This window comes from Microtus pennsylvanicus, chromosome 1 (assembly GCF_037038515.1).
Source record: "Microtus pennsylvanicus isolate mMicPen1 chromosome 1, mMicPen1.hap1, whole genome shotgun sequence".
NCBI classification, from domain to species: domain Eukaryota; kingdom Metazoa; phylum Chordata; class Mammalia; order Rodentia; family Cricetidae; genus Microtus; species Microtus pennsylvanicus.
The window spans coordinates 51,393,844-51,420,497 of NC_134579.1; the positions used below are offsets into that span (position 1 = coordinate 51,393,844).

The 26,654-nt window shown below is 38.7% G+C and overlaps 1 protein-coding gene across 10 annotated transcripts in view; it reads right to left on the minus strand.

Moving 5' to 3' along the window:
• Positions 1–903: 903 nt before the first annotated feature.
• Positions 904–26,654, minus strand: part of Hhla2 (HHLA2 member of B7 family) — a 76,984-nt gene continuing 51,233 nt past the window's right edge. For 6 of the 10 annotated variants that reach the window (XM_075964048.1, XM_075964003.1, XM_075964012.1 and 3 more), the window contains 9 exons: positions 24,163–24,255; positions 16,899–17,252; positions 14,118–14,388; positions 13,002–13,315; positions 6,920–7,039; positions 4,975–5,082; positions 3,848–3,961; positions 1,084–2,826; positions 904–1,050 (listed from right to left, as the gene is read on the minus strand). In XM_075964048.1, coding sequence (XP_075820163.1) covers positions 3,870–3,961; positions 4,975–5,082; positions 6,920–7,039; positions 13,002–13,315; positions 14,118–14,388; positions 16,899–17,252; positions 24,163–24,226 — 1,323 coding nt within the window. In that variant the 5' untranslated portion in view covers positions 24,227–24,255 and the 3' untranslated portion in view covers positions 904–1,050; positions 1,084–2,826; positions 3,848–3,869. The remainder of the gene's footprint in view (positions 1,051–1,083; positions 2,827–3,847; positions 3,962–4,974; positions 5,083–6,919; positions 7,040–13,001; positions 13,316–14,117; positions 14,389–16,898; positions 17,253–24,162; positions 24,256–26,654) is intronic. The other 4 variants (XM_075964032.1, XM_075964067.1, XM_075964075.1 and 1 more) reach the window with 2 other exon arrangements.

Here is a 26,654-nt window from a genome sequence, read left to right on the forward strand (position 1 = left end):
GTGTTTTCATGAACATCACATTTCAGGAAGTGTCTTACTACCTGGGAGACTAAATGCAGACTTTTGCTGCCAGAATTGCATGTAGTAAATGAGCAGAAACACTGAGAATTGGCAGAGAGTGGCGACACAGAAAGACAGTAGGGATACATGGAACAAGTTCAGCAAGGCGTCCAGAGAGGTTGAGAATGGGGAGAGGCATGGGAGGTTCCACCAGCTCAGGGGAGCAGTTCAGGATCGAGTAGAGGCAGTCTGGGCTGGATATCCCCAGACCTAGGGCTGCCCTATCACATGCATGGCACATTTATTACAACTGGGCCTGTAGGTCAGACTCCCAAACACCCAGGTTTCCTGGCCACTGTGGCTTGAATCCTTAGTGCTTGACTAACCACGAGCACCAGACAGCCCCCTCCGCCTCCTGCCAAGGGTCTCCAGCAAGGATGTGAAGGGAGGTGAAAGCAAAGGGAGGAAGCAGGAAGGAAAGGATGGCTGAGGAGGAGACTCATTACGGGAGAGAGATGGGGAAAATATTCAAGGCTTCCTTGTCATTATTAGTCCTTAACAGGGAGCTGATACAGGAGTGGGACAGTGTGTTGTTCTGAAGGGTACCTTGGTGAGGACTAACTTCTCACCTTGGCACATGACCAGATAATCCTGTCCGGGTGATTTTCAAGCAGCTGGTGTCCCAATAGCCCTTGAATGGTCCGCTCCCTCTGCTCACAGTTTGAAGCAGCTCCTATCAGTCACCCCAAAATGAGTTGGAAGTTTAAGAGATTAGAAACACAAATCTTGCCTCCTGGCTAGTTCACCAACTGACATTACCAGTTAATGTCAGGTTGCGAGGACATCACTATAGGGGTTTCAGGCCCTTATATCCACAAAGGATTGAGCAGAAAACACAAGGTATAGCTAAATCAGAATTATTTTATTGAGAATATTCTTCCAAGAGAAGAGCCAAGGGCGGTAACATGGAGGAAGTCTAGCAACTTTGTTCACTATAAACTTTTCTCTTTCTTTCTTTCTTTCTTTCTTTCTTTCTTTCTTTCTTTCTCTCTTTTCTTTCTTCCTTTCATTCTTTCTTGTCACCCATCTGCCTTTATTATAAACAGCAGGTGGGACACTTGTAGCAATAGCAAAAAATTAATTTACAAAGGCAGAGACTTGATGAAGCTTTCTGGTGGGTACCCTTGGGGTGAACTTTATTTTCTAAGATGTATTTTGCTTTTTGTTTTACGTATCTGAATATTTTGCCTGCATGTATGTCTATATACCACGTGCTTGCCTTGTGCCCATGGAAGTCAGAAAAGGGTGTCAAATCCTCAGAACTGGAGTTATAGATGGTTGTGACCCACCATGTGAGTGCTGATAATCAAACATGAATCTTCTGCAAGAGCAGCGAGTACTCTTAACCACTGAGACATCTCTCCAGCCAGAGTTCTGAATATTTTCTTGGTTTAGCATGAATTTTTTATCTATTTGCATAATGCTAATTTTTCTAAGCACACTCAATCTGTTATATGTTCAACTTGCAACTTCTCATGTAATACGTCTAATCAGCATTTTAAGTCTCTGCCCAGGGTTGTGTTTTAGAATTATACTGAGCCATAAGTTACTCTTGGACAATGAAGAGTCACTACATCAAATTGGCAGTGAGTCTTAGGTGGCCTTGACTGGAGTGATTCTTGACTCTTTCTTTGCCAACCTGTGTTTTTAATAGGCTAATTTTAACTACTGCCTCACTAGGTACCAGGGGTATTACAGTTGATTGAATTATAGTATTATCTCAAGGGAGTTTTTCTTTACATTGGAATCTTTAACACATTACTGTTTATGAATATCTTACACAGCACTATACAAAAAGTTATCAATACAAATACAAAGTATACAAATATGATACCAATATCAAATGATAAAAAAACTCTAGGTAGTTGGCAATCAAACCAACTACAATCTCAAAAATTTGCTTATCCAAGTTTAAAAAAAAGTCCAGTTATATCATATTGACAAACTTCCAAATACTAACATCCGTCTTTTTTCTCTAAGTTGATTATTAAAATGAAGGCAACAGATCATCAAAACAGCCGGGCTCTACATTCAATCCCTGCAGAACGGTTACATGGAACTCTCCCCTTCTTAGAAGGCTGATTCAAGATGCCAACTAAGCCAGAGAGCCTTCTTCAAATAAACCTCAAATCTATCCGTCAGCAGCTATGCTAGCCTGGTGTCGCCAGTTGTCACTCCCAGCAGACAGATCAGTTCTAGTGATGATGAGATCTCTTTCCCTAAGTAGTCTTGGGGACACGGACATTCTTACTCTCCAGAGTCCCATAACTCATCCTAATGCTAATCAGTATTGCTCAAACAACCATTACCTAAGACTAGGGTATAATAATCACATCGGTTGTCTTGTTTCCAGACCGTAAATAGCTCTTTACAGTTCCACTATGGATAATCCTGCTCCCTCCTGTTCTCAGATCTTGAAGCAACCTCTAATCGTACAGTTCTACTGAGTTATTGGTGGAAATGCACAGTAACATCCTAACCTGGCTACAACAGTGATGTCCATTAATAAGACATTTGTTTTCTAAGTGGAGCTGGAATTCTCTCGACACAGATATCCATTGTCTTATTGAAGGTAGCAGATCTGCAATTGACGTTTACATCCTGAAGAGTCAATACAGTTCTGGAGGTCTTCGTTTGGTGTTGTTGCACAGAGAGTAATTTATAAAGAAAATAAATTTAATCATAATTCTTCAAACTTGGACGTCCAGTATTAAGATGTTAGCATCTGGGTTGAGCCTTTTTGGCAGAGCATCCCTTGGCAAAAGTCTGAAGGTCAAGAGAGGTCAAGAGAAAGAGAACGTACTTTTAGAACAAACCAGTTTCCCAGTAATTAACCTACTTCCATAATGTTGTGGAAGTTTTCAACACAATTGCTTCTTTGGGGGGGGGGGTTACCCTCCAACACTATTAAACAATGTTTCTAATACATGAGCTTTAGGACTGCATTCAAATCTGTGCATGTGAGAACTGTCAAATCTGACAAGCCATCGCCTGGAATGACAGTGAGAGAGGTGAGCATTATGTCAGTCAAGTAAATCTGCAGGTAAATGGGGGAAATCAAATAGAGGATTTCTTCTGTAAGACAAGCACAAGATTTTGCTTGCTGGCTGATGCTTCTGAAGAAGACTAGAAGCAAGAAAATGAAACCAAGTCAGAATAACCACTTTTATCTTAAGCAATGATGTTACTTGGTTCTGTACAAGTGGGGGATGGGAAGATCATAGCCATCACTATATCTGTGATCATAGATCTATGAATCAGTTATAAAATAATAGTGACACAGCCTTGGGTCATGTCAGCCAACTTTAATCTGCCTTCTAGATGTCCCTGAGTTTCAAGGTTTTTTTGTTGTTGTTGTTTTGTTTTTGTTTTTGTTTTTTTTTTTTTCGAGACAGGGTTTCTCTGTAGCTTTAGAGGTTGTCCTGGAACTAGCTCTTGTAGACCAGGCTGGCCTCGAACTCACAGAGATTCACCTACCTCTGCCTCCCGAGTGCTGGGATCAAGTCTCAGTTCTACTCCTTACCTATGTTCAGATTAGGGGAACATGATGCAACAAAATAAACTAAACTATACATTGTGGGTGAAGTATGTCAAAACTTTCTATTGTGTAATGAAGGAGCAGGAATAGGTTTGAATTCTCTGACCTTTGGTCAGGGTGGAGCACATCCACCTCTATGGGCCATGTTAATGTCTGAAACACCAAATAACCACACCCTAGGTCAGGATTTGTAGCCACAGCTGTTGTCAACAACTTTGAAAGAGCAAAAGTAAGCTCAAACTCTCTGACCTCCAGTCTGAGTGGAATACGTTTACATCTGTTGGTCCCCACAATGTTGTATGTCATATCCATTGGAGTTATCACCATTCATAGCACAATCATCAACAGAGTCAGGGTGCGTTTCTAAAAGAAAGAAAGAACAGAATAAATCTCTCTTTCTAAGAATTCGCATTCTTCCTCTTTCCCACTTTTTTGTAATCATGAGAATCACCTTGGTTACTTCTCTCTTTACATATTATCTCAACAAACCATGTTAAAAATACTTTCACTGTAGCAATACGGCATCCAAAGTAGCAATGCGTTTCTATGATTGATTCAAGTGCTCCAAAGAGGAGAATAAATACAAGTCAAACAATGAGAAATTCTTGGTTCACTACAGCTGTTGGCCAGGTTCCCACCAAGCACTAACAAAGGAAATAGCCTGCAAAGGATGGGCTGAGAGTGGCAGTTAGGGGACAAGAATAGAATGCCATTTGTCAGGGAAGCCCTTCTTTCTTAGCCTTGCTGAAAACTCTGAACCATCTAAACTTAGCCTAGAGTAAGAGCATTTTAAGCAATAGAAAACTGAATTAGAAATCAAAACATATGAACCATAGCATATTAAACAACAACCGGGAACCAGGAGACAGGTTATATTTTATAGGATTTAGTATAAGAGCTCCAAATATATCTTCATTACCTCTAACGACAGAAGTGTAGAGATGTTTTTCTGTCAACTTAGTGGCTTTTCTTGAGTCTACTGATATTTTAACCATTGTTGCAGCCTCGATATGTGGGTTTAAACTAAGTTTCTATCATTCTATTTGCAAACAAAGACTTGGAAGTCAGATGGGGGGGGTGAAAATTTGCTAGATCAGAAAACCTGAGAAGCAACCAGCTGAAATTGCTTTTTGGCCCACTTGTCCCAAAAACTAAAAAGAAGCACCAAACTCTAGTAATGCCATTTCCTTCCTTTTCATCTTCTCCATCCAAATTCCTGGCGTCTCTATGGCTAATTCATGTCAGGTAGTTGCTGGTCCTGCTTATCCCCTCCCCTGTTCAAGGATAACATTCTCAGAGTATCACAGGGCAATCAGATATCATATAACAATAAAGAACATTTCTCTTTATGTTCAAGAGGAACATACCACCCTTACCTGAATTGAGATTGTTTACTTCGTCAGAACCACATTGCACTTCTTCCTCTGGCTGGGGAAGCTGGACGCGTTGGTCTCCAGGGTCAGAGTATGTGTATCTGCTAGTCCCTAGTTTGGTTGCAGATCAGAGGGAAGAAAGGGTTAAGTATGTATGCATCCCCCGCCCCCCAGATTCTCCCTTGCATACTCTTCTTACTTTGGCTGTGTCTTCTCACTGAAGGTCACTCTAACCTAAGGGAGTGATTTGATGTGACTCCCAGTTGCAGGATTGGGGAACTCTTCTCTCTCCTTGACACCTCATGTTTAAGTTCGATTCTGATTCAGGTGTGGAAAGCTGGGGGGTGGGAGGCGGTGAATGCATTATTCTATGCTAACTTTGTAAGTTCTGAGTGTTCTCTGTGTTTTTCTGTAGACCTGGATGTGGGCAGATTTCCAGTGCAGAAGCTGTCATTGCTAAGCAGCATGTGATACCCCATCTCCCATAATTTGAATTTAATCCAACCACAGGACCATTATCATAACCCAAAGGATGAACCCGGAAACAAGTTAGACTACTTGAGATGCACCATCTCTGATTATTTCTAGTCAATTAAGCGGAGGCGGTAACAATCAAGGCCAGCCTGCTTATTAGACTGGATGATCACAAGGTCAAAGTTGGTGAAATAATCCTGTGATGTCACCTTGAAACCTCATTCTCAATAATGGTTTTCCAGTAGCCAAAATCTTTTACTTGCAAGAAACACATGCCTGGAACATGAGATTTATCTGAACCCCCAGGAAACCCGGGGCTTTCTTGGGGGCCAGATGGTGCTTTTTTAAGCACTGTGCTGCTGTTTTCCTGGATTGTGGAAGTAAACTAATCCCTAGTTTGAACAGATTCCTTCCAGGTCAAGTTCTGATCATTGATGCACATTTCAAAAGAAATCTAAGGATGGGTGGTCACAGTATCTGAAGGCATTGTTTTAAGTGATTATTGTACAATTCAAGTTTGTTTCACACAAATTAAGAAAATCATTTTTTGATATGTCAAGGATTTCAAAAAATGACTCAAAATTATAGCAATTTTTGAAAGCATCATACATAGAACAAGGTCTGTGCAGCACACAACTGAGTCTGGGGACATGAAGGAATTACCTGCATGAGGTGGAGGGTGGAGAATTAGGACTTAGGAATTATGCTGACCTGTCACCTGGGAGGATGCATTCAGGCAGTATCCTGACCCACCCATGGTCCTACGACTGCTATGTCACTATGTAATCTGTGCACAGGTGAAAAAGGTCCCTTTAAGAGACAAGCTCTGCCCATTTCAGTTCTCTTTCCCACTGTTCTTCAGAAGAGACAAGCAGGTCTCTGTCCCCTTCTCTCTTTTTCTCTCTGTCTCTCTTTCCTCCCCCATTTCCTTTATCTCAATAAACTCCTCACTTAAGCTCTGTCTGCAGGGTGTTATTTGTCTCTTGCCCACCCTAAGGCCTCTGGGTTCTCACCCACTCATGTCTTTTGCACGCAGAATCATAACAAGGAAATCCATGATCTAATCACTACAAAGACAACTTTTTACAGCTTAGTTTTATTTCCTTCTAGCTATTTTTTCAGTGCAAGCTGATCAGATCATTCTGTTTACTATTTTAAATAATAGTTTGAATTTTTTGTAAAAGAGCACCTATGATGGTCAGTTCATTAAACCATCTTCCCTACTAGTGATTAAAATAGTGAAAACCTGGGAATATTCACAGTAAGATACAGCAATTGTGCTTATATATGCCTTAACGCGCCTCTGACCTCTTGCTCAGAACAAATTTTAAGAAGCAGAATGCTTAGGTGAAAATGCAAAAGAGTGTTAATGGATTTTGATAAATTTTAGAATGACTTGCAGAAAAATAAGGTGTTTATATCCACAGTGAGCAGTAATATAGGTGCTTTGTTAAAGTCAAATTCTCCATATTACCTTCAACGTCATTGGAGTCTCTTCTCACTTTAGAGTAACAGCAATATGCTGCTAGCAACATCAGAAGCAGTAAAAATGAAATCCAAGTTCCAACACGTTTTCGCTGTAAAAGACTGGAGGCTGAATAAAACAAAGTAACAAGGGCTGTGAACTGAAGGAAACATACCAAGTAAAACTAACGTGAGAAGGCTAGTGCCCCAGACAGATGTTTACTATTTTAAGATTGGTTATAGTTATAATATGGAGAATGATTCACAGAGTAAAAAATCCCTCAAAAAAAATTTAAAAGAAATAGTATAAGTAAACCATTGGTATAAATATGAGGCTGTTCTCAGCCTCTCTGTTATAAGAAACTTAGGGTCACTATAATGTCAATCAATTTGGGTCTAGGTAGATGGAAAACTTAGGAGAGAAAAAAGTTTGAAAGCTCAAACAGAAAGCACGCAACTCTGCATTTTAATTTTCTATTGTTTTATATCATATCAGGAAATTATTATTTTTTTTTTTTAGAAAAAGGACTGATTAAGAATGGAAACCTGTGTTAGCCTGTAGTTCGCCTCAGACCCTCATGCAAGACTCTTTCCACACTGGTCTGGAGAAGACAGTCCTAAGGGAACAGTGATAGGATGTTCATAGTAATGAGATAAAGGCTTGGGGCTGATGGGGAATCTCATCAGCCAATAATCTTTAAGAGGTGAGACCAGATTAGGGCATGACCTTTTGGGTACCCAGAGAAAAACACCGGGTGGCCCAGGGTTTGCTTTCTCTATGGTTCCTGTACTACACAACTGGGTTTGGACTTCTTGTTCTTGTTTCATGAGTTTGCCCCTTATAATAAAGAAAAATAGAATTGGTTTATCTTGGGGTTAGCCTGGTATTCTTTGACCTGTGTTATTTAATGGAGATAGATTAAACTAATTTGTAAGAGTTAGCTAATAAAAAGTTAGAGCTAATGGGCCAAGCAGTGATTTAATTAATATAGTTTTGTGTGATTATTACGGGAGTCTAAGCATCCAGAAACCAACCAACAAGCAGTTTCCTACAACAAATTGTCATGTCAACGTGGTTAACTAAATCTACATAAAACCTATAAAGTTAAAAAGGAATCCTAGACACAAGAAAACAGTTAAGCAAGGTCGCCTTGAACACCCCTCAAAAAAATTACTTTGCCCAATAAACATTAAAAAAAAGTTTGGACAGAACTACACCCATATTCCCAAATGTTGCCTATAAATGTTTATTTATATTAAAAGGGGGAATATGCTATAGAGATTTGCATTGGTATGGATCTTGGTTTATTTATACAAATTTAAGGTCAATTTTGTTATACATATTTCTGCTCTTGATTAAGGTATTGTGTTTGTGCAACTCATTTAAAAGTGTAATGTATAATTAAGAAATATAGGTTAATAGAAAATCAACTATAATAGTCAAGTTGTAATCATGTTAGGCTTTCTAGATATATAGAGATATATTTCAATTAGATACATATTCTTCAAATATTTTTGAGACCTTCAGAATATGGCATTTAAAATGTTTAAGTACTTAGGACTTTTCATGACAATGAGACACATCTGCTCTAGGCAGCACCAATTACTTCAAGAGAAAGATGGGTATCGAAGAGGCTCCTTATGGAGTTGGTTAGCCATTTGGGAAAGAAAGTGCTCTTTCCTGGACTGTTGCATAAAATGGATATGCAGTACCAACAGAGAGATGACTGCTGAACTTGCCTAAAAGTGAGATGATCCTTCAAGGTTCCAGTTTTATGAAAGAGTCTCCCAGATATTCTTCAGGATACAGAAAAAAGTGACTGACAAACTGCCAATATAGACAAAACTGTCTTTAAAATTTCCTGCTTTATGGAAAGGTCTGCTAGATACTATGGGCCTGTAAGCTAAAGATGGATGACCCAACAGTACAGAAAAACTTTGCATGACTGTCCAAGTAGCAAGATGTTTCTGTCATTCCTAGAATTTTGAAAGTTGCTTACAATGTTCTTTCTGTTTCCTTCTGGAGTCTTTGATGGAGTTGAAGAACTTATATAGTTATAGTTTTCCTTAGTTATAATAAAATATAAAGTAGATATAAATATTGTAACTGTAATTATTGCTTGATATCTGTTTTGTTATATGTAATTTTACTATGTTAAAGTTAAAAGCTTCCTTTTATGTTTAAACAGTAAAGGGGAGGTGATGTGGGATTCCCCTCTGTATGCTGTGAATATCATTGGTTAATAAAGAAACTGTCTTGAGCCATGATAGAGTAGAACAGAGCTGGGTGGGTAAAGCTAAGCTAAATGCTGGGAGAAAGAGTGGAGTCAAAGAAAAGCCATGTAGCCCTGCTGGAGACAGATGCCGAAAATTTTCCCGGTAAGCCACAGCCATGTAGCAATATACAGATTAATGGAGGTGGGTTCAATAAACATGTAAGAGTTAGCCAATAAGAAGCTAGAGCTAATGGGCCAAGCAGTGATTTAATTAATATAGTTTCTGTGTGATTATTATGGGAGTCTAAGCAGCCAGGAACAACAAGCAGCCTCCTCCAGCAAACTGGTAAAGGGGTTTGGATTACTAAAGTGAGACCCAGCTGATCTTACAATCCTACCATATAGTAGGTGGTATTAGAGCACAAAGGCTGATTTAGGGTGGAAACAATGTTTATGCATTGTTCTTTAAAATGATTATCTCTACTTATATGTCACAAGGAAACAATTCTGAATACAGCTATTATTTAATAAGTCTGCGTTCTAACAAGGAAAATATTAATCTTTCCATTCAGTTGTTAATTCTGAATATCTGGCTCTTGTGAGGAGGAAGAGTTTAGGTAGAGAGGACAAGTTCAATTTCTAATGTGTATCCAGATGTATGTTTTCCCTTCTGAAAATAGATCTGGAACAATATGATTACTTCACATTTTTTTCCTTTGGCCTGTAGTTCCTTCCAGAGTGATGAGATAGATAAAAAGTCACATATTAACTCAAAAAGACAATTTAGACAAGATTGCTTAGGTCCCTTCAGTTCACTGAAACTTTCACTGAACAGATCTAAACACTAGGAATTCAAAGTGGATTTCCAGTTTGCATGCTGTGGCCTCACAGTAAAACTTTCTCCAGCAAAACTACATCTAGTCCAACAAGGCCATACCTCCTAATACTCATAATAGTGCCACTTACTATATGCCAAGCATTCAAGCACTTGAGTCAATGGGGGTCATATTTATTCAAAGTACAACACTGCCTCATGCTTGTAGATCAAGATGTAAGCTCTCAGCTACTGCTCAATGTCATGCCTGCTGATCTACTGCCATGCTCCCTGTCATGGTGGTCATGGACTTACCCTCTGAAACTGTAAGGCTCTCAATACGCTTTTTTGTTCTATATGTTGCCTTGGTCATGGTATCTTAGTACAACAATAGAAAAAGTAACTATGAGAGAAGTTGGTACTAAGGAGTGGGCCCTTGCTGTGACCAACATGACCATGCTGGTTTTGAAGAAATGGAGCAGATTTGGGGATTTTGGATTAGGAAAGGGGTTGAATACTATAAGCAGGCCAAAGTGGGCTGTTATTATAGGAGCTTGGAAAACATGACCCCACTCAGAGTCCTGCAGCTTCTGAAAAGAAAGAACTTGATCCTAAAGAGCAACAACAAATGAAAGTTAAGTTAGTGCCATTCAAAGGGGGTCAAAAAGTCAGCAGAACTTGGCAGCACTGGCCACAGGGTTCTAGTTTTAAAGTCAGGAAAGATACAGGAGTAAGAGGTTGTGGAATTTTTCTCTACAGTTAAGGAGAACTATTGACCCACTCTACTAGAGACCTTGCAGACTGGGAGAAGTCTAGGTGGTCACCCCTCCCCACAAAATTCCACACTTTCTCACTATCTCAGCACCTCCCCACACTATCCTTAGTTCCATGCCTTACTTTCTGTGCTTCAACCTCTAATAGGGCCAGAGATTCCCTGCTCAGGGAATTGGGAGAAGCCCAAGTATGCTGCCAGCCCACCAAACTCTCCCAATCATACACCATCTCAAGTTTCCTCATTTCTATCACCAGTCCCTCACCCTCCTAATTTTTTTTCCTAACTTCCAAATGGAACAGATACTCCCCGATCCACCAGAGACCACACAGATTGGAAGAAGTCCAGGCCACCCAGACCATAAGACTAGAGAGGAAACAGAAACCAAGGAACAAAACACCCATCCAAAAAGACAAACTCAACAAAGACAAACTCAGGAATCAATACCTAGACTTTTAATTAACCCAAACCCAAATGTCTAGAAGTCAGCATAAAAACACAAGAAATAACAGAATAGGAAATATGTCACCACCAGAGCCCAACTATTCTACTACAGCAAGTTCTGAATATTACAACACAAGAGAAGCACAAGAAAAAGACCTTAAAGTCAACTTTATGAAGATGATTAAAGACCTTAGGGAGGAAATAAATAAATCCTTCAAGAAAATTCAGGAAAATACAAACAAACAATTGGAGGAAATGAATAAATTTCTTAAAGAAGGCTAAATAAAAAGAAAGAAAGAAAAGTGGTATGAATAAAAATAGCCCCGACAGGTTCTTATATTTAAATGCTTGGTCCTTGGTGGAACTATTTGAGAAGGATTAGGAGGTGTGGCTTTGTTGGAGAAGGTGTGTCTCTGTGGGTAGGCTTTGAAGTTTCAAAAGTTCATGTCTTTCCCACTTAGCTTAGTTATCTCTCTCTCTCTCTCTCTCTCTCTCTCTCTCTCTCTCTCTCTTTCTCTCTCTCCCTCTCTATCTCTGTCATTTGCTTGTAGATCAGATGTATGCTCTCAGCTATTTCTCCAGTACCATGCTAGTCTGCCCATTGATATGCTACCTTCCATAATGGCCATGGGCTCTAACCCTCTAGAATTGTGATCCCAAATTAAATGCTTCCTTTTGTGAGTTGTCTTATACATAGAGTTTTGTCATGGCAATAGTAAAGGAACTAAGAAAACAAGCCTCAGTGAAAAATTCTTTTCCCATACCATGACTGTTCATTCTGGTCTCTTCCCTGATAGAATGCTTCTGCTATGACTCTTCTTGGGGAGTGTGGGAAGATTCTTTCCCTGGCCATACTTGACAAGGTATATTTGAGGATGCAAGGTTCAAAAGAACAAAAACAAAAAACTTTTCCATAGATGGAATTTTCCTGTTGCTTCTTCACTTTGGAGGCACTGAAAACTGAATCTCTGCTTAGGAAGATGGGGCACATATAGTCTTCACACATTTGCTTCCTGATTGTTTTTCTATACTCCAAAATGAATCCAGTATGAGGCAACAGTTTTAAAAATAGAATTTGGGCTTTACTGCATTTTACATAAAACCAACACTTATTGGAGAGAAAAGTTGGAAGCTTAAATGCATCCTTATTTTTCATCCTATATCATCAAAAGAAGTTTTATCATTCAGCATAGAAGCTTTCTTTGGAAGCAACATAACACATGGATAACTAAAAATTTATGAAACATGTAATAATTTTAACAATCTCAAATATCCTTATCAAGGGATGAAAGAGAGCTATTAGTGTTTCCTCTATGCCAGGGTGGTAGAAGAATAGCGAGGAGGCCAGGGACCTCACCCAGGAAGCCAATTTCATGTCATGCATTCCGAGTCTGGTCAGTGGACTAGGAATAGTTCTTTTAAACAAAGAATTTTGGCAACTGACTGCAGTGAAAAGTGATCCGAACCAGGCACATTCTTCATGCTTGAAATACCATGTGGCTGTTTCCACCAGATTAACAGACATTACTATGTTTCTCAGCATCCAGCAGTTCCCAACTCTAATTTCCTCTGTGCCTACAGCCTCAACTCCTCAACATGAAGCTATATAGTACACACAGCAGTGAAGAGGAGTTGAAGGTACTAGAGCCACCAAAATGCACGTTTTCCTTCATTTCAAAACATAGAAAGAAGAAAAGACGATCTTCTAAGAGTAACTTTGATCAAAAGATGGCATATCATCTACCACCATGAGCAAAGGTATCTCCATCAATGACATCGGGAAAAGTCATAACAAACCTTTGTTGCAGCACCCAAAAACAATTAATGTGCCCAATTTGCAACTTACCTACATTCAGCCTGTGGACGGTGAGTAATGTGTACTCAATAGAAGAAACATTACACAAGTATTCCCCACTGTCTGAAGCACGAAGATCTTTCAATATTAAGGAGAAGTCACTATTATATCTCAGCTCTTTATTCCCTGAGAATTGAGGGTCATTAGTAGCTATGTCCTGTGAAGATTTCGGATGCCAATCCAAGACAAAGGATGCCCCATTTACTACCTTGGACCAAGAAACTTGGAAGTCTTGATTTAGTAGAGAAAAATTGTGGCTGGTTGTACACCAGAGAGAAATAGAGTCACGTTCATTCTTCTGATGACTACCTAACAACAGAAAAAAAAAGGAAACTAGTAAAAACCAAACTGTTGGGTGAATTTTGTAAATTTCACTTAAGATTAGGAAAGAATACAAGCTACAGTACTGATGTCTGTGGGAAAAGCATTCTCGTGTCTGTATTGTAGAGTTTCACACATGAGAAGCTGCCCAGGTTCTATTTTAAAGTTTCCCTCTAAGGTTATAGTAGATCTTCAAGTTGTGCTGGAGTGAAGTCTTCCAGGGAGGAAAACTCCGGGAATTTAGCTCTTCTACCCTGAAGAAGCAATCTGGAGCATTGGACCTGCTGCTAAGCTGGCAATCTGAGGTCAATTCCCAGGAGGCACATGGTGGAAGGAGAGAACCAACTCCTGCAAATTATTTTTTGACTTCCTCATGCTCAATCTAGCATTATGTTGCTCCCAATAAGTGAAATAAAAATGCTTTTAGAGATCAATGTTTAAAACCCAACAATAATCATAGTTAAACTTAATAAGTCTTTTGATTGCAGAGAATCAGGGGCTGTGATCTGCTAAAAGACACATATTCCTGTGCAGGTGGGAAATCCTGTTTGGAGGAGGAACCATAGAAGAATAAACATTCATGGACAGATCTCTAGTGTTTTCACTCAGTGTAAAAGTGCCTACTGAGATACTATTTTATGAATAGGAGCTGATGCTCAGAACCAATGTAGTCAAATTATCCCTTCTGCAGGTTGGTTTTCTTTCTTGTTTCCTTGTAGATCTATCTCCCAGCACCTCCCAGCCTCTAATATAGCACTAATATGTACACAGAAAGTCCAGTGGAACCTACCTGCCAATGTCCACTCTCCTCTCCATGTTTGATTGAGAAGTGAATTTTCAATAGTACACTCAAAAGACGAATTTGATCCTGTAATATTCAGTGTGCTACTAATATTAAAAGGGCCTGGAGCTCCGGTTACTTGTGAACCGCTTTCAGAGACATTTGTATTGTCCATTTTCCATATGATATGTGGACAAGGGTAAACACTCGGAATACTGCACACCAGAAAACTCTCTGTGTTCCTCTTTTCATATTTTATTAAAGGTGTGTGAAAAGCTGCACAAAACAAACAGTGAGTTATGAAGAACTGGGCCATTAGTTTCTTTATCAATACCTTTGTAATAAAAGCTAAATTTTACGAACAAAATCTCTTAATTACTTAAAGAAAAATAATCCCCCCCCAAAACTAAAAAAGCTGATGATTGCGCATTATTTTCCAGGAAGAATAAAAAGAACATGCATGATACACAAATAATCACTATTCTCTGGACCCTTCTCTGACAAATTTAATGGCCTCACTAAGCAAGGAAGTAGGGTCAAAATCTTTAGAGTTCAGGCAGCACTTTCTGGATTTCTTAGCTACTGAATCAGTCAACTTAAGTTTTATTTTTTAAAGTACAATTTTGAGTCAAGATCTAAAACAGTTAAGTGAGTCAGAGAAAGAAAGAGTAAGAATTAAATTTTTAAAAATATATTAGAAGATATCCCCCTAATACATACAATACTGTAAAACACTCTATTATACAGAACACTCTAGCTGTGCACACACTTACATACACTCATATTCACTTGCCAGAGTACATAAAAAATGTGATTTTTCTTCCGGTCCACTAATGTATAGCAAATATTGCAATAAAATAAGTCATATGATTTTTGTGATTTCCTGAAGCATATGAAAGCAGTTCTACATTATTTACAAAGTCACTTACATATGCAATAGTTTTATAATTGCTTTGTTTCATTTGAAACAGATTCTCTTTATGGAGTAGTCTGGCCTCAAGTCATGGATCCTATTTTTTATTTTTCATTCTTTCTTTCCTTTTTTTCTTTTTTTTTCAAGACAGAGTTTCTGGATGTATTTCTAGCTGTCCTGAGACTCACTCCGTAGACCAGGCTATCCTTGAACTCACAGAGATCCTCCTGCCTCTGCCTCCCTAGTGCTGGGATTAAAGTGTGCCCCACCACCACCTGGCGATAGATCCTATCTTTTCAGCCTCCCTAGTGTTAGAATTATGAGTACATGTCACCACCTTATGTTCTGTAATAACAGCATTATATCTTAAGATCTATTCTCAGCAAATGAGACATCTAAGTCACAACCCTCCTCTCAATGGTCAGTGGCCATAGTAGAAGAAGGGAAGATAGACTGTAAAAATTACAGGTTGTGGAGGACTGAGGTAAAGTAGTGCCTTCTGGAAATGACAGAATAATTGTATTCATGAACTTACAAAAGCTATGGTCACCTGCACAAGACCTGCAAAAAATCAAGCCAATTGATATTCCAGGTTGGGGAAGGCAAGGCATGAGTCTCCATGCCGGTTGAGGAGCTACTGTTGATGCAGCTAGGGAAGGGATCATTTTCTTTACAAGTATGACCCCCTAGTAGGTTGGCCATGGTCTTGTAAATGGCCCCATACTCATACATATACAGGAAGCACTAATTACGTACAGTGGGTTATTTAGAAAGAAAAAAACAAACAGGAAGTTAGGAAGGGAATATAGATCCAAGAGAAGTTTAGAAACAGGGAATGAGATTGGATATGATCAAAATACATTGCAAATTTGTATAAATGAAAACAGTATATGTATTTAAAACTAAAAAATACCACTAAACTAACAACAAATTCATAATAGCATCAAAATTGACTGTGAAATAAAGAATACTATCTCAACCATGTCAACATTAACATGCCATATCAACAAGAATTCTTGGTAGTATGATTAATTATGAATAGGCCACAATATTATTTCTATTATTTCTTAAGTTTAAATTACATTTTAGTTTAATTAAACATAAACTTAACCATTGGCAACCATGAGTACATTAATCAAATAGTATGGTTAGAGTTACAAAACAGTTACTGCAGAGAAGATAAAGTGATGCAATACCAAAAGTAACTTCTATTTTATTTCAAGAGGGCCAACTTAGAACCTAGACAACAAAGAGGACCCCAAGAGAGACATGCATAGACCTACATAAGAAGGAGAGAAAGACAAGATCTCCTGAGTAAATTGGGAGTGTAGGGGGTCACAGCAGATGGTAGAAGGGGAGAAAAGGAGGGAAGCAGACAAAAATGTAAAGGTCAATAAAAACAATTAAAAAGGCAACTTAAATTCACTATTTCTTGTCACCATGTTGGAAGAGATGTTTAGGGCTGATAATATTCAGTGCTGTTAGAACTGCTAAGGAAATGAATGTACTTAGGCTGCTAATGTTATTGGAATATTAAAACCTTACTTCTGGTATTTTTATTTCAGATAATTTGTCATCATTTTATGTATCTATAAAGACATGCACCATAACAGAGTCTGTGATTAAAAAAAACCACCGTAGAAGCCCTGAACACTCACCAACGTGGGGAATGGATATATGAATCATCACAGGCCCATACTATGAAATATTGTACACTGGGCACTGTCTGTGATATTATGCATTGAAATAATGAGGTAGATTTGTAGGAAGTGACTTGAAAGTATCTTACCATATTAAGTTCAGAAAAAAAGCTCTTTCAGAATTATATCAAATTATATCATTACACCTTATTAAAATTTGCATGCTCACTTACCTCCCACTTTTAGTACCACTGTGTTTTCAGTACGTGTACTTGTTGTTCCCACATAGCAGATATAAATTCCTTCATCCTGAAGACTCAATCTTCTGACAGTTAAAGAGGCATTCCCATTGTTAATTTCACTATGAACGAGGGATGTCCTGTGTGCATATCTAAAATGCTGTTTTTCCAATTGGTCCTTGCCATTGTAGTAACTGTGAACATAGTTATCTTGACTTATCCAGTGAATTACAACCTGAGACCCATTCGTGAACAGGCAAGGGAGAATGACATCTTCATTGTATCTTCCAAGAATGAGTTGCTCGTTATTACGGTTACGGTGACTGAAGAGGACTGGGAGGAATATGTCTAACATGCAGAGCAGAGACAAAATGAACAGGTTAGTGGCAAGTGCTTGTCAGGGTTTATGTCAGGACTTCCTGAGAGAACCTCCTAGAAAAACAGCCTGACCACATCTCAAGAAGCTCTGGTTTGCTAGTCACTGGAAACAAACCCCGACTCTGTGACAGAGTATCTTCCCTTTCCGTTGAATTCAGTCAAAATAACTATGAGATTGGCAAAGTCCAAGACTTAAGCATATTAGCTTGTGACCCTCTTGACCAGCAGTCTGCCTCTCTCCAAATCACTGCTGTGGTACTGGGAAGAGTGAATTCATAAGAATTCATCTTTGATATCTACTGCAATATTAGTAGGTTTTGAAGCTAACTCGATCCAGAAGACCCTAAAACTAGGGAGAAATTAGTTTTACTTAGTCAATAAGTATGTGGAGAATTTAGAAGACAATCCTGGGTTCAACAGTCAGTTAGTAATCTGGAAGACAGTCTCAATCCAAGAGGACACAAACAGGAGACCAAAAAAAGAGAAATGAAGTATTTCATTGACTCTGGCTTTAAAACTGTACTAGTGCTTTTTCGTCATTGTGAGAAGACACCTGCTAAGAGTAACCTAAGGGAGGAAATATTTATTTGAGCTCATTGTCTCAGAAGGTTCAGTTCATCCTGAATGACTTGATTGTTTCCAGAGCAGTGGTGAGGCAGATCATCGTGATGGTGGAAGCATCTGGCAGAGACAGAGAAAAGGAGAGGAGACAAAAGCAAGGTATGGCTCCCAAGGAGATCCACAATGACCTACTTCCTTCAGCTAAGGCCCTGCTCAGTGTGTTCTGGACAATGACCTGCAATAGCCATACCTTTCAGGTTCAATTAAGTGACTATTAAGCATGTAGCAAACAGAAGTAAAAGAACAAATAGCAAGCAGTGGGTAGATATAATCTGAAGACAGAGAGCAAAGCACCATCTTTCATGTGCTTAAAGCATCAAGCAGAAATAACCAGAGCAGCCTGAGTAAGAGAGAAACAAAGGTAACACCCTCAAATCACTGTCTGAGTTCCCTGCTGAGAGTCTCCACATTGATAAACTTCTAGCTTCCTGTTCCCACTGGAAGTATTTCTTTTTATCTCAGGATAAACAATAGCAATGTCTGTGAGGCATGGTTTGGCTTCTATGTGTTCTCAAGAACACAATGTTTTTGATGTGTTTATCTGTTTGCTCTCCGCCCATATTTCCTATTACAGAGAGCCAAGTGGCCAGCCTAACTCAGCCCAAGATTTTAGAGGTTGCATGATAAAACCATGCTTCAGTCTTATAAGAGGCACGGCTCCACAGTCTCAGAACCTGCTTTCAAAAAGTTTAAGTAGCACATTGCTAGATCCAGGAAGTTCGTATATCCAGAAAAGAGCTCACACTGGACTACTGAAGGATTTCTGCTGGTTAAATAAAAGCCAGCATTATTCAGGAACTTGTGAAACCAATTGCCATCTTCTAAAAGGGATCATGTCCCTTACCTCTGGCAGAAGGAACAGAAGGCTCTCTATGGACATGTACATGTGGTTGCATATCAAAACCCATGCTGGCCCCCAGGCTCCCTCAGTCTCTACTCACAACTACTTCTTATAAATTTCAAAGCCCACGATAGCCTCCTGGACTTCCCTCTCAAGTCCCCAGCTACTCATTCTCCTTATAACCCAGCTACTCTTCTATTCTCTCTCTTGCTGTCTCCTGGCTTTCATGCTGTCTCGCGTTATCTCACCGTCTCCACTAGTCTCTCCTGATGTTCTTCTGTCTCTCACAGATGGTGCTGGCCATTCACTCTCCTCCTCTTTCGCTCCACTCTGGACTCTTGCATATGCCTCTGGATATATTCTCTCTTTCATTCACAACAACGCTACCCCCTTAACCATTCTACAGAACAGCCATTTTGTTGGTTTCTTTTCTACACCTCCTGATATACACACGTGACGGATTTTCCAGCATGTGTTAGAGTCCCCACCTCCTGAGTGGGGGCTTTTCATAATAACACTAGTAACTGGAAGCCAAATATTTAACATGGAGTCTGTGAGGGACAATTCACATTCAAATCATAGTAAGACAAAACTCACAATACTATATGAGTCAGACAAATGAAACTTGGGGAATATAATTCTGGATATAAGTGTAAAATTCTAATAGTCTTGAATTATTGGATTTGACTGTTATTTTATTGTGAATGTGAGATTTCAAAAGTCAAAATAACTGTAATGAAAACATGCCTAATCATATCACATCATTGAAAATTGTATCTACTTCTTTGACTAATCATAAAATATGTAAGTAGGTCCTATTTTCTTGGCTGAATTCTGAGATATTAAGGTGAGAAAGAACCTTCTATTATGGACAATGGAATAAAGCCTTTTGGAGTTTTGCCAACGTTGTCTAAGACTGAACAGCTGAGCACTGGCAAGACTCTCTTTTGCCTTTGTCCTTTGTCCACTCCCCTGTGGATGTTTCTCTCTGACCATGCTTTATTTTATTGTTCTTTCTCGGAGAGGCATAGAGTCTCTGAAGCAAATGCAAGAGATGTGGCATTATGTTAAAAAAAAAACACGTGGAACAGTAAGGAAGAAAAGAAGTGACTGTTGATTCTCTAACTGTACTGCCCTACCTCTCTACTCCCCACTACAAATGGGACCACATGAAACCCCAAACCTTCTGTACAGCAAAGAACACAATCAGTGAGTAAAAAGACAGCCTACTGAATGAAGAAAATCGTTACCAATTAAGAGTCTTACAGAGGGTTGGTGTCTAGAATATACAAATAACTCAAAAAAAATGAAACCTCAAGAAAACAAACACTGAAATCTTAAAATGGGGCATGCAAGTAACTCAATGTAGAGTTTGTTAAAGATGAAATAGAAATTTCTTCTAAATTAAGAAATAAAAAAAATGTTGAGCATCTTTTGCCGTCAAGAAAATGCAAATTAAAACTACTTTGAGATTTTGTTTTACTCAGATCAGAATAGCCAAGAGTTAAGAAAAACTAGACAGGAAATGCTGACACGGATAATGAGAAAGGGGAACATTTATTCACCGCTGCTAGGAGTGCAAAATGGTATAGCCATCATGGAAATCAGTGTGGAGTTTCCTCAAAAAAACTAGAAATAGATTTACCCCATGTTCCAACTCTACCTCTTTTGCACAGATGCTCAAGGTCATTGCATCTTACTACAGAGATATTTGTTCTTCAGTAGTCATTGCTCCTTTATTCACAATAGCCAGGAAATGAAAACAGCCTAGGTGTCCACTATTTGATGAATGGGGAGTGAAAATAGTGCATATTTATATAACCAAATATTATTGAGCTGCATGAACACAGCCCTAGAACGACTCCTAATCACATACTGCTATAACCATAGATCAGCACCTCACTCAGCTCTCATCTCTAAGCTGGGTGTGGCAATGGAGAGGGTGGAAATGAGAGGAGTCGGAGAAGTGAATATGATCAAAGTGTGTTGTGTGCAATTCTTGAGGAATTAATTAAAATGTCTAAAACAAAAGAACAAAAAGTAAAGTTTCACTCTGGAGTCTGCTTGGATTATAGTCTTTTGAATGGCTACCTTTTGAATAGCTATTTTGAAGTGGGTTTTGTACATTCAACAGGTTATGTACCTGTGATATTCAGCAGTAAAACTGTGCATCTATATCGTATATATTTATAAATGGTAAAGCTGTATATGTTTCATGTGTGCAAAGAGACCTGGGAAGGCTGTTTTCACTATATTCAGATGCAGAACCTGGCATCTGGATTGTTATTTAAACCAACCCCCTCTGTGGGGCTGGAGAGATGGCTTATGAGTCCTCTTCCTGAGGACCTGAATTCAATTGTCAGCACCCACATGTTGGCTCACAACTGTCTGTGACTACAATTTCAGGGTACCTAAATACCCTATATGGGCATGCAAAACACAAATGCACATAAAAATGAAAATAAATAAATAACAATATTTTTTTTAAAAAAGCCCTCTGTATCCATTTGTCCTGACTAAATAACAGCTTTACCAGTACTGACACACAGAGACCAAAGCACAAAACCTGCCTAGGTCCCAGCTAGACAGGGTTGGAGTGCTGAGAAGGGGACATGAACACAAGCTCCATCCCTAACCAAGAAACTATCTCCAACTGATAACTCTAGCAAGGGAAAAATCAGTTTTCTCCAATAGAATCTCACTGGAAATACAAACCACATTTTAAGGCTGGCTCCACGTCCAGCAATAGATAGCCAAAAAGAACTCAATGGTATTTTTGGAGTATTTTTTAGTTGTTATTTTGTTTTTTGTCTTATATTGCTTTGTTTGAACATTTTTCTTTAACCTTACTGGTCTTTTGCTTGTATATTATGGTTTTTAACTTGGTGTTTTCAATGGGTTTTGTGTGTGTGGGTATGTTTCTCATACTTATTCTTTGTTTTAGTCATTTATTATTACTATTGTGATTAATATTTCTTGTTCATTTTTTTCCTTTTTTTATAAAGAGAGAGAAAGAAGACGTAGAGTTCAATGGGTGGGAAGGTGTCAAGGTTCTGAGAAGGGATGAGAAAGGGGGAACCATGGTCAAAATGTGTTGTATAAAAATTATTTTCAATAAAAAACGTGTTTTGATTTCATATAATATATATGTGTGTTTTATATATTATACACTTACACAGAATGTATGTGTAAAGAGTACAAGAATAAGAATATATAGATTCCAAAAATAAGTATAAATAAATAAATATAAAGTTGTAAGCCTAGGGGAATGAGAGCAGGCTGTCAGCAGCTTTCTCAGCAGCTTAAGGATTAACTATTAACAGTGGGTTACCCTGCTTTACAACCCATAGCTCTATTTGTGAGGCTGAAGCGGCCCTCTGAAAACTTTGGGTTGCTCTGCAAACTGAGGGTCATGTTTTAGATAACCCCCTGGCCACTCATGTTCAGCAATTGATGTGAGCTGAGTTAACTTTTAAGTGATGGGATGTACATGACTTTTGACTTTTTGCTTGTGCATTTTCCCATACCCTTCCCTGCCATGCGAAATTAGCAGTGTCGGGGGAGATGCAGAGCCTCTGTAAGCACTGTCAGGGAACACCAGGGGAAAACAATGGACTAAATACAAACACTCTGTTGATGGAAATTGCAAAGAAGGGCAATTTGTGTCTAAGTTTCACCTCAAGATTTTAAAAATTCCTTTGCTATTGCCTAATGCTTGTTGCTTATTAATATAAAAAGGGAAGGTTCAAAAGCTGTCCTTTGCCAAAACCTTACAAATTCATCTCTGAGTGTGGGCTCAGCTAGCTGATAAGCATTTGTGCTCCATGGAGATTTAATTTTTAATTTCTTTTCTTGGAATAAAGTTTGCTTCTAGTTTACTAGACTTTGGTGGTCAGCCATCTTTACGTAAGCCCCCTCCTCCTCCCCCCAAACACACCATGAACCCCACATGTGTAACTGAAACCTTTCTCTAAATCTGTAAGAAGTCAAAAATTTTAGTTTTTGCCAGTGTGATAGCCCTATTATTGTATTCGACTGAAAGTTCTGAATTTAACTTGCCTAGTAAAGCTGATTTGGTATGTAAAGGACTTTTGTGTGCTTCTGCTATGATGCTAATTGTTGCTGGCGCTTTCTTCTGTGTGTGATAAACCTTCTAAGATTCGATCTTTATGAAAACAGTTTATCTAGATGGCATTCTCTAAAAGGAAAATGATAATGATGGTTTAAAAAAAAAGAATGTCGATGATAAAACCTTGGAAATGTTTCAAGCTTGGGTACCGAACCTCCACTCTGACACTGCATCAGTCAAACATTCTTTTCTAGTGATGTTAGTAGCTGATAACATGTTAGAGAGCTAGAAATAGAGCACAGAGAGGAAAATGTGGCTTTTAACATTCGTGTATACTTCGGGGCTGCTGTTTCTGCTAAGACACAAACTGATCACTCAGGAAAGCAAGCCTCCAGGGCTGCGGAGATATAGTTTAAGTCCCCTCAGCTGAAATCAGAGCTGGTTCTGACTTCTGCAGATTCAGGGTATTTGAGCATACATAGTGAGATGACTGAGGAAAGGACCCCAATGTAAGTACCACTCACTTACATATGGAGATCCAAAAGTGTGAGCCTACTGCCACCTTGTCTGATCGTCAGAGAGTTTGGAGGTTGCTCAAAATGGTTGACAAGTGTAGCTACACATCCTGACTCAGGAAGTGGTTACCTGATTCTTCTGACATTAAGATGGCTCATACAAGTAGGTCCATTCCATCCTGACAGATGGTCAGGTAATGCAAGCATAATTTTGGTCCTTCTTTTGTAATTGGAGATTACCTGGGGAATGGCTGCCTTCTGCCTTCAGATTACTTGGTCTAGAGTGGCTTCACTACCTAAACGACCGAATGCTGATGATTTGATGCTTCAAAGTGTTAAAGCAATTAACTTTTCGAGTTGTCCTTTGTACCATGTTAAAGAAGCCTTCCTTTTTTTGCCCTCTTCCCCCTTTTGTACTGAGCTATAAAAGCATATGGAAAATTAAACACACAGGCAATTTCAGTTTTCGCTGGGATACCCTCCCAACATTATTCTATAGTTTCTGTTTCATTATTTTTCATGCATATTCATATTCTTTACTAATTTTTCTAAATCCTCACACCCCTTCCCTGGTAAGTGGTATTTTTGTTGAGGCTGGTCCCCAACACTTACACTCTGTGTACACATTATAACCTAATGGAAAACTTTTATCTGTATTTTCACTGTCACCTGTCACACGAAGTCCCAACTGTGGTGTCATGTCAATGCTCAAAATATTTTAGATTTTGGAGCTGTTTGAATAAGGAATGTACAATTCATATCCAATTTATTTTTGTGCTACTGTTAATCTCAAGTGATACGAATAACTAACACCCGCATTACAAAAGAAGTTACCAAAAGATCCACAAGGGTACAATGTGACAGCAAAGAAGATCCACAGCAGTGCCTGTGCCTTCATGTCTTGTGGAGGTCATATTAACTGTGCTGCTGAAAAACAGAAAAAACATTCACATTATGAATTGTAACTTCAGAAGAACCATAGTATACAATTGAAAAGAATTACAGTGTCTGACTCCAGGAGATTAAGTTATTATACAATCATACTAATAATTTGCTGTAGCCATTACACACAATATTATTCAGTTCAGTGGCATTGAATCCCTTCCTGCCGCATAGGAGAAAACTCAATTATGATACAACTTGAAACACTGTGCTCCTGTTTTTTATTTGTTTGTTTGAAGAACACGCCTTTGTGCATACAAGACAGTAGCAGGATCCACCACCAAATCTACACGACGATGTTAACGCTAAAGGGTGGACTTGTCACCCAGAGCTGGATGTGCGGTGTGTTAGTCACTGATAAATGGCTGCTGAATAAATAGGGATTTGGCAGGGATCCTGTGGTAGCTCTCTAGACAATAGCTGTTATTTATGAAGCCTTCTACAGGGTTTTTATAGTAAAATATACTAAGACTAAACTCAATTCAATATTAAATGCCGATGATAGCTAAGGCATTGTTTATAATCATGCATAAAAACAGCCCAAGGATGACACCAACCTTGGTGCACACCACAAGGCTGCTGTTAAAAAGGGGCCTGGGGACAACACATAGTGTCTGTGGTTATAGTGAGGGATGTTGCTCATAGTCTTGGATGTTTGAACACTTGGTCCCCAGTTGGCGGTCCTATTTGGGGAAGCTTATTTGGTGTGGACTTGCTAGAGGAAGAGGAAGTATGTCACTGGTTAGTGTATGGACTTTGAGAGTTTATAGTCTGGCCTCACTTCCAGCCCTTTCTCCCACTTCATTCTTGTCGTTAAAGAAATGATCTCTTAGCTTTCTGTTTCTGCTGCCGTGCCTGTCACTTGTTATCATGACTCCCCACCATGATGGGCATTTATCCCTCTGGAACCGTAAGCCCAAATGTGTTCTTTCTTTCGTAAGTTGCTTCTGGTCATGGTGTGTTATTACAGCTACAGACAAGTGTCTAATACAGATGATTGCTTACTTGTCCACACACAACATAGTTTCACATAAAATAGAACTGATTTTCTTGAATGATGGGATTAGAGTTAATTTTTCTCTTTGAGAAGCAGCGTCTTTAAGAATAGCCTATAATTTGTTTTAAAATCACTAGAAGATTTTGAAGAATCATTTGACAGTTCTACAACTGAGAATACTTTAAATGTGCCATATGATATAAAGTTTTAGAATGATTAGAATTATTCTAAAATTTTAAATTAGACTCTTCCATCAAAACAAAACCCAGTAGCATAATAATTTATAGTTTTAATTTTACATTTTAAAGAGTGGAAGGAAATAATTGAATTTGCAACTTTGCAAAAAGTTTCTTCAACTTGACTCATTTTCTGACTTTCTATTAAAATGTGTTCATTTTCTATTAAACTTGTTCATTTTTATTAAAATATAGCTGCATAAAAAGCAGAAGAGCAATATAGACAAAACCAAATGCTAAAATATAAACAGGGTGAACATTTGCAGCAGGACTAAGGTGTTATCTATCAGCTTCTATCCCTTCAAAGCAAAATATTTGGTAAAATGAAAACTTAAAAAATAGCATTAGTTAAAAAATAAGGTATATTTCTTCTTACAGACCTAATTACATGTGCAAGGTATGAATAAGTACTATATCACAATGACAATCTGTATGAAAATATCAGTAAACTCATATTTTTTAAGATTTATTAATTTTTATTTTACCTGTATAATGCCTATTTGTGTGTGTGTACCTACCTATTTTTCACCTCAGTAATCCTTAAAAAAAATCGACTAAGTAACTGTCTCCATTTTTCCCTTTTTAGGCTCACCTTAATCTATCCTGTCTTTCTCTTTGTAGGCCATATCAAAATTGACCTTTGTCACTGTCATGAAGAACTCCCATCTGATATCATGCCCTCTTACTCAGTCCCAGAGTGCCATAGCCCAGTTGACTGCTAACTCTCCCAACCCTCCCCCGCATCCCAGCCATCTCACTTATGCCTGAAAGGCTGCTTCAAGGTACTGTTTTCCCTGCTTTTCCTTCTATTGGATCCCTTGGTCCTTTTCTGGTTCTTTTCTGCTTGTCCTGATTGTGTGGAAATAGGGAGTGTTCCCAAGCTTTCTTCTACCCATGCCCTCCGTAAATGAGTTCCTTTATTCCATGGAAATGCAAGCTGTCAGAACCAAGGATTCTAAAACTTCTCCTGTGAACCAAGCCTTTTCACAAAGTCAGTTTGAGCCTGAGATATGTGCTTTATCCCTCTCATTTGGCTCCATTCTCTACAAAACCAAATGGTAAGAATTATCATGTGCTCCCTCGAGTATTCATCCTCATAAATGATATCAAATTCTTCCATTGTTTAAGCCAAAAACTAAGCTTCTTTCTTC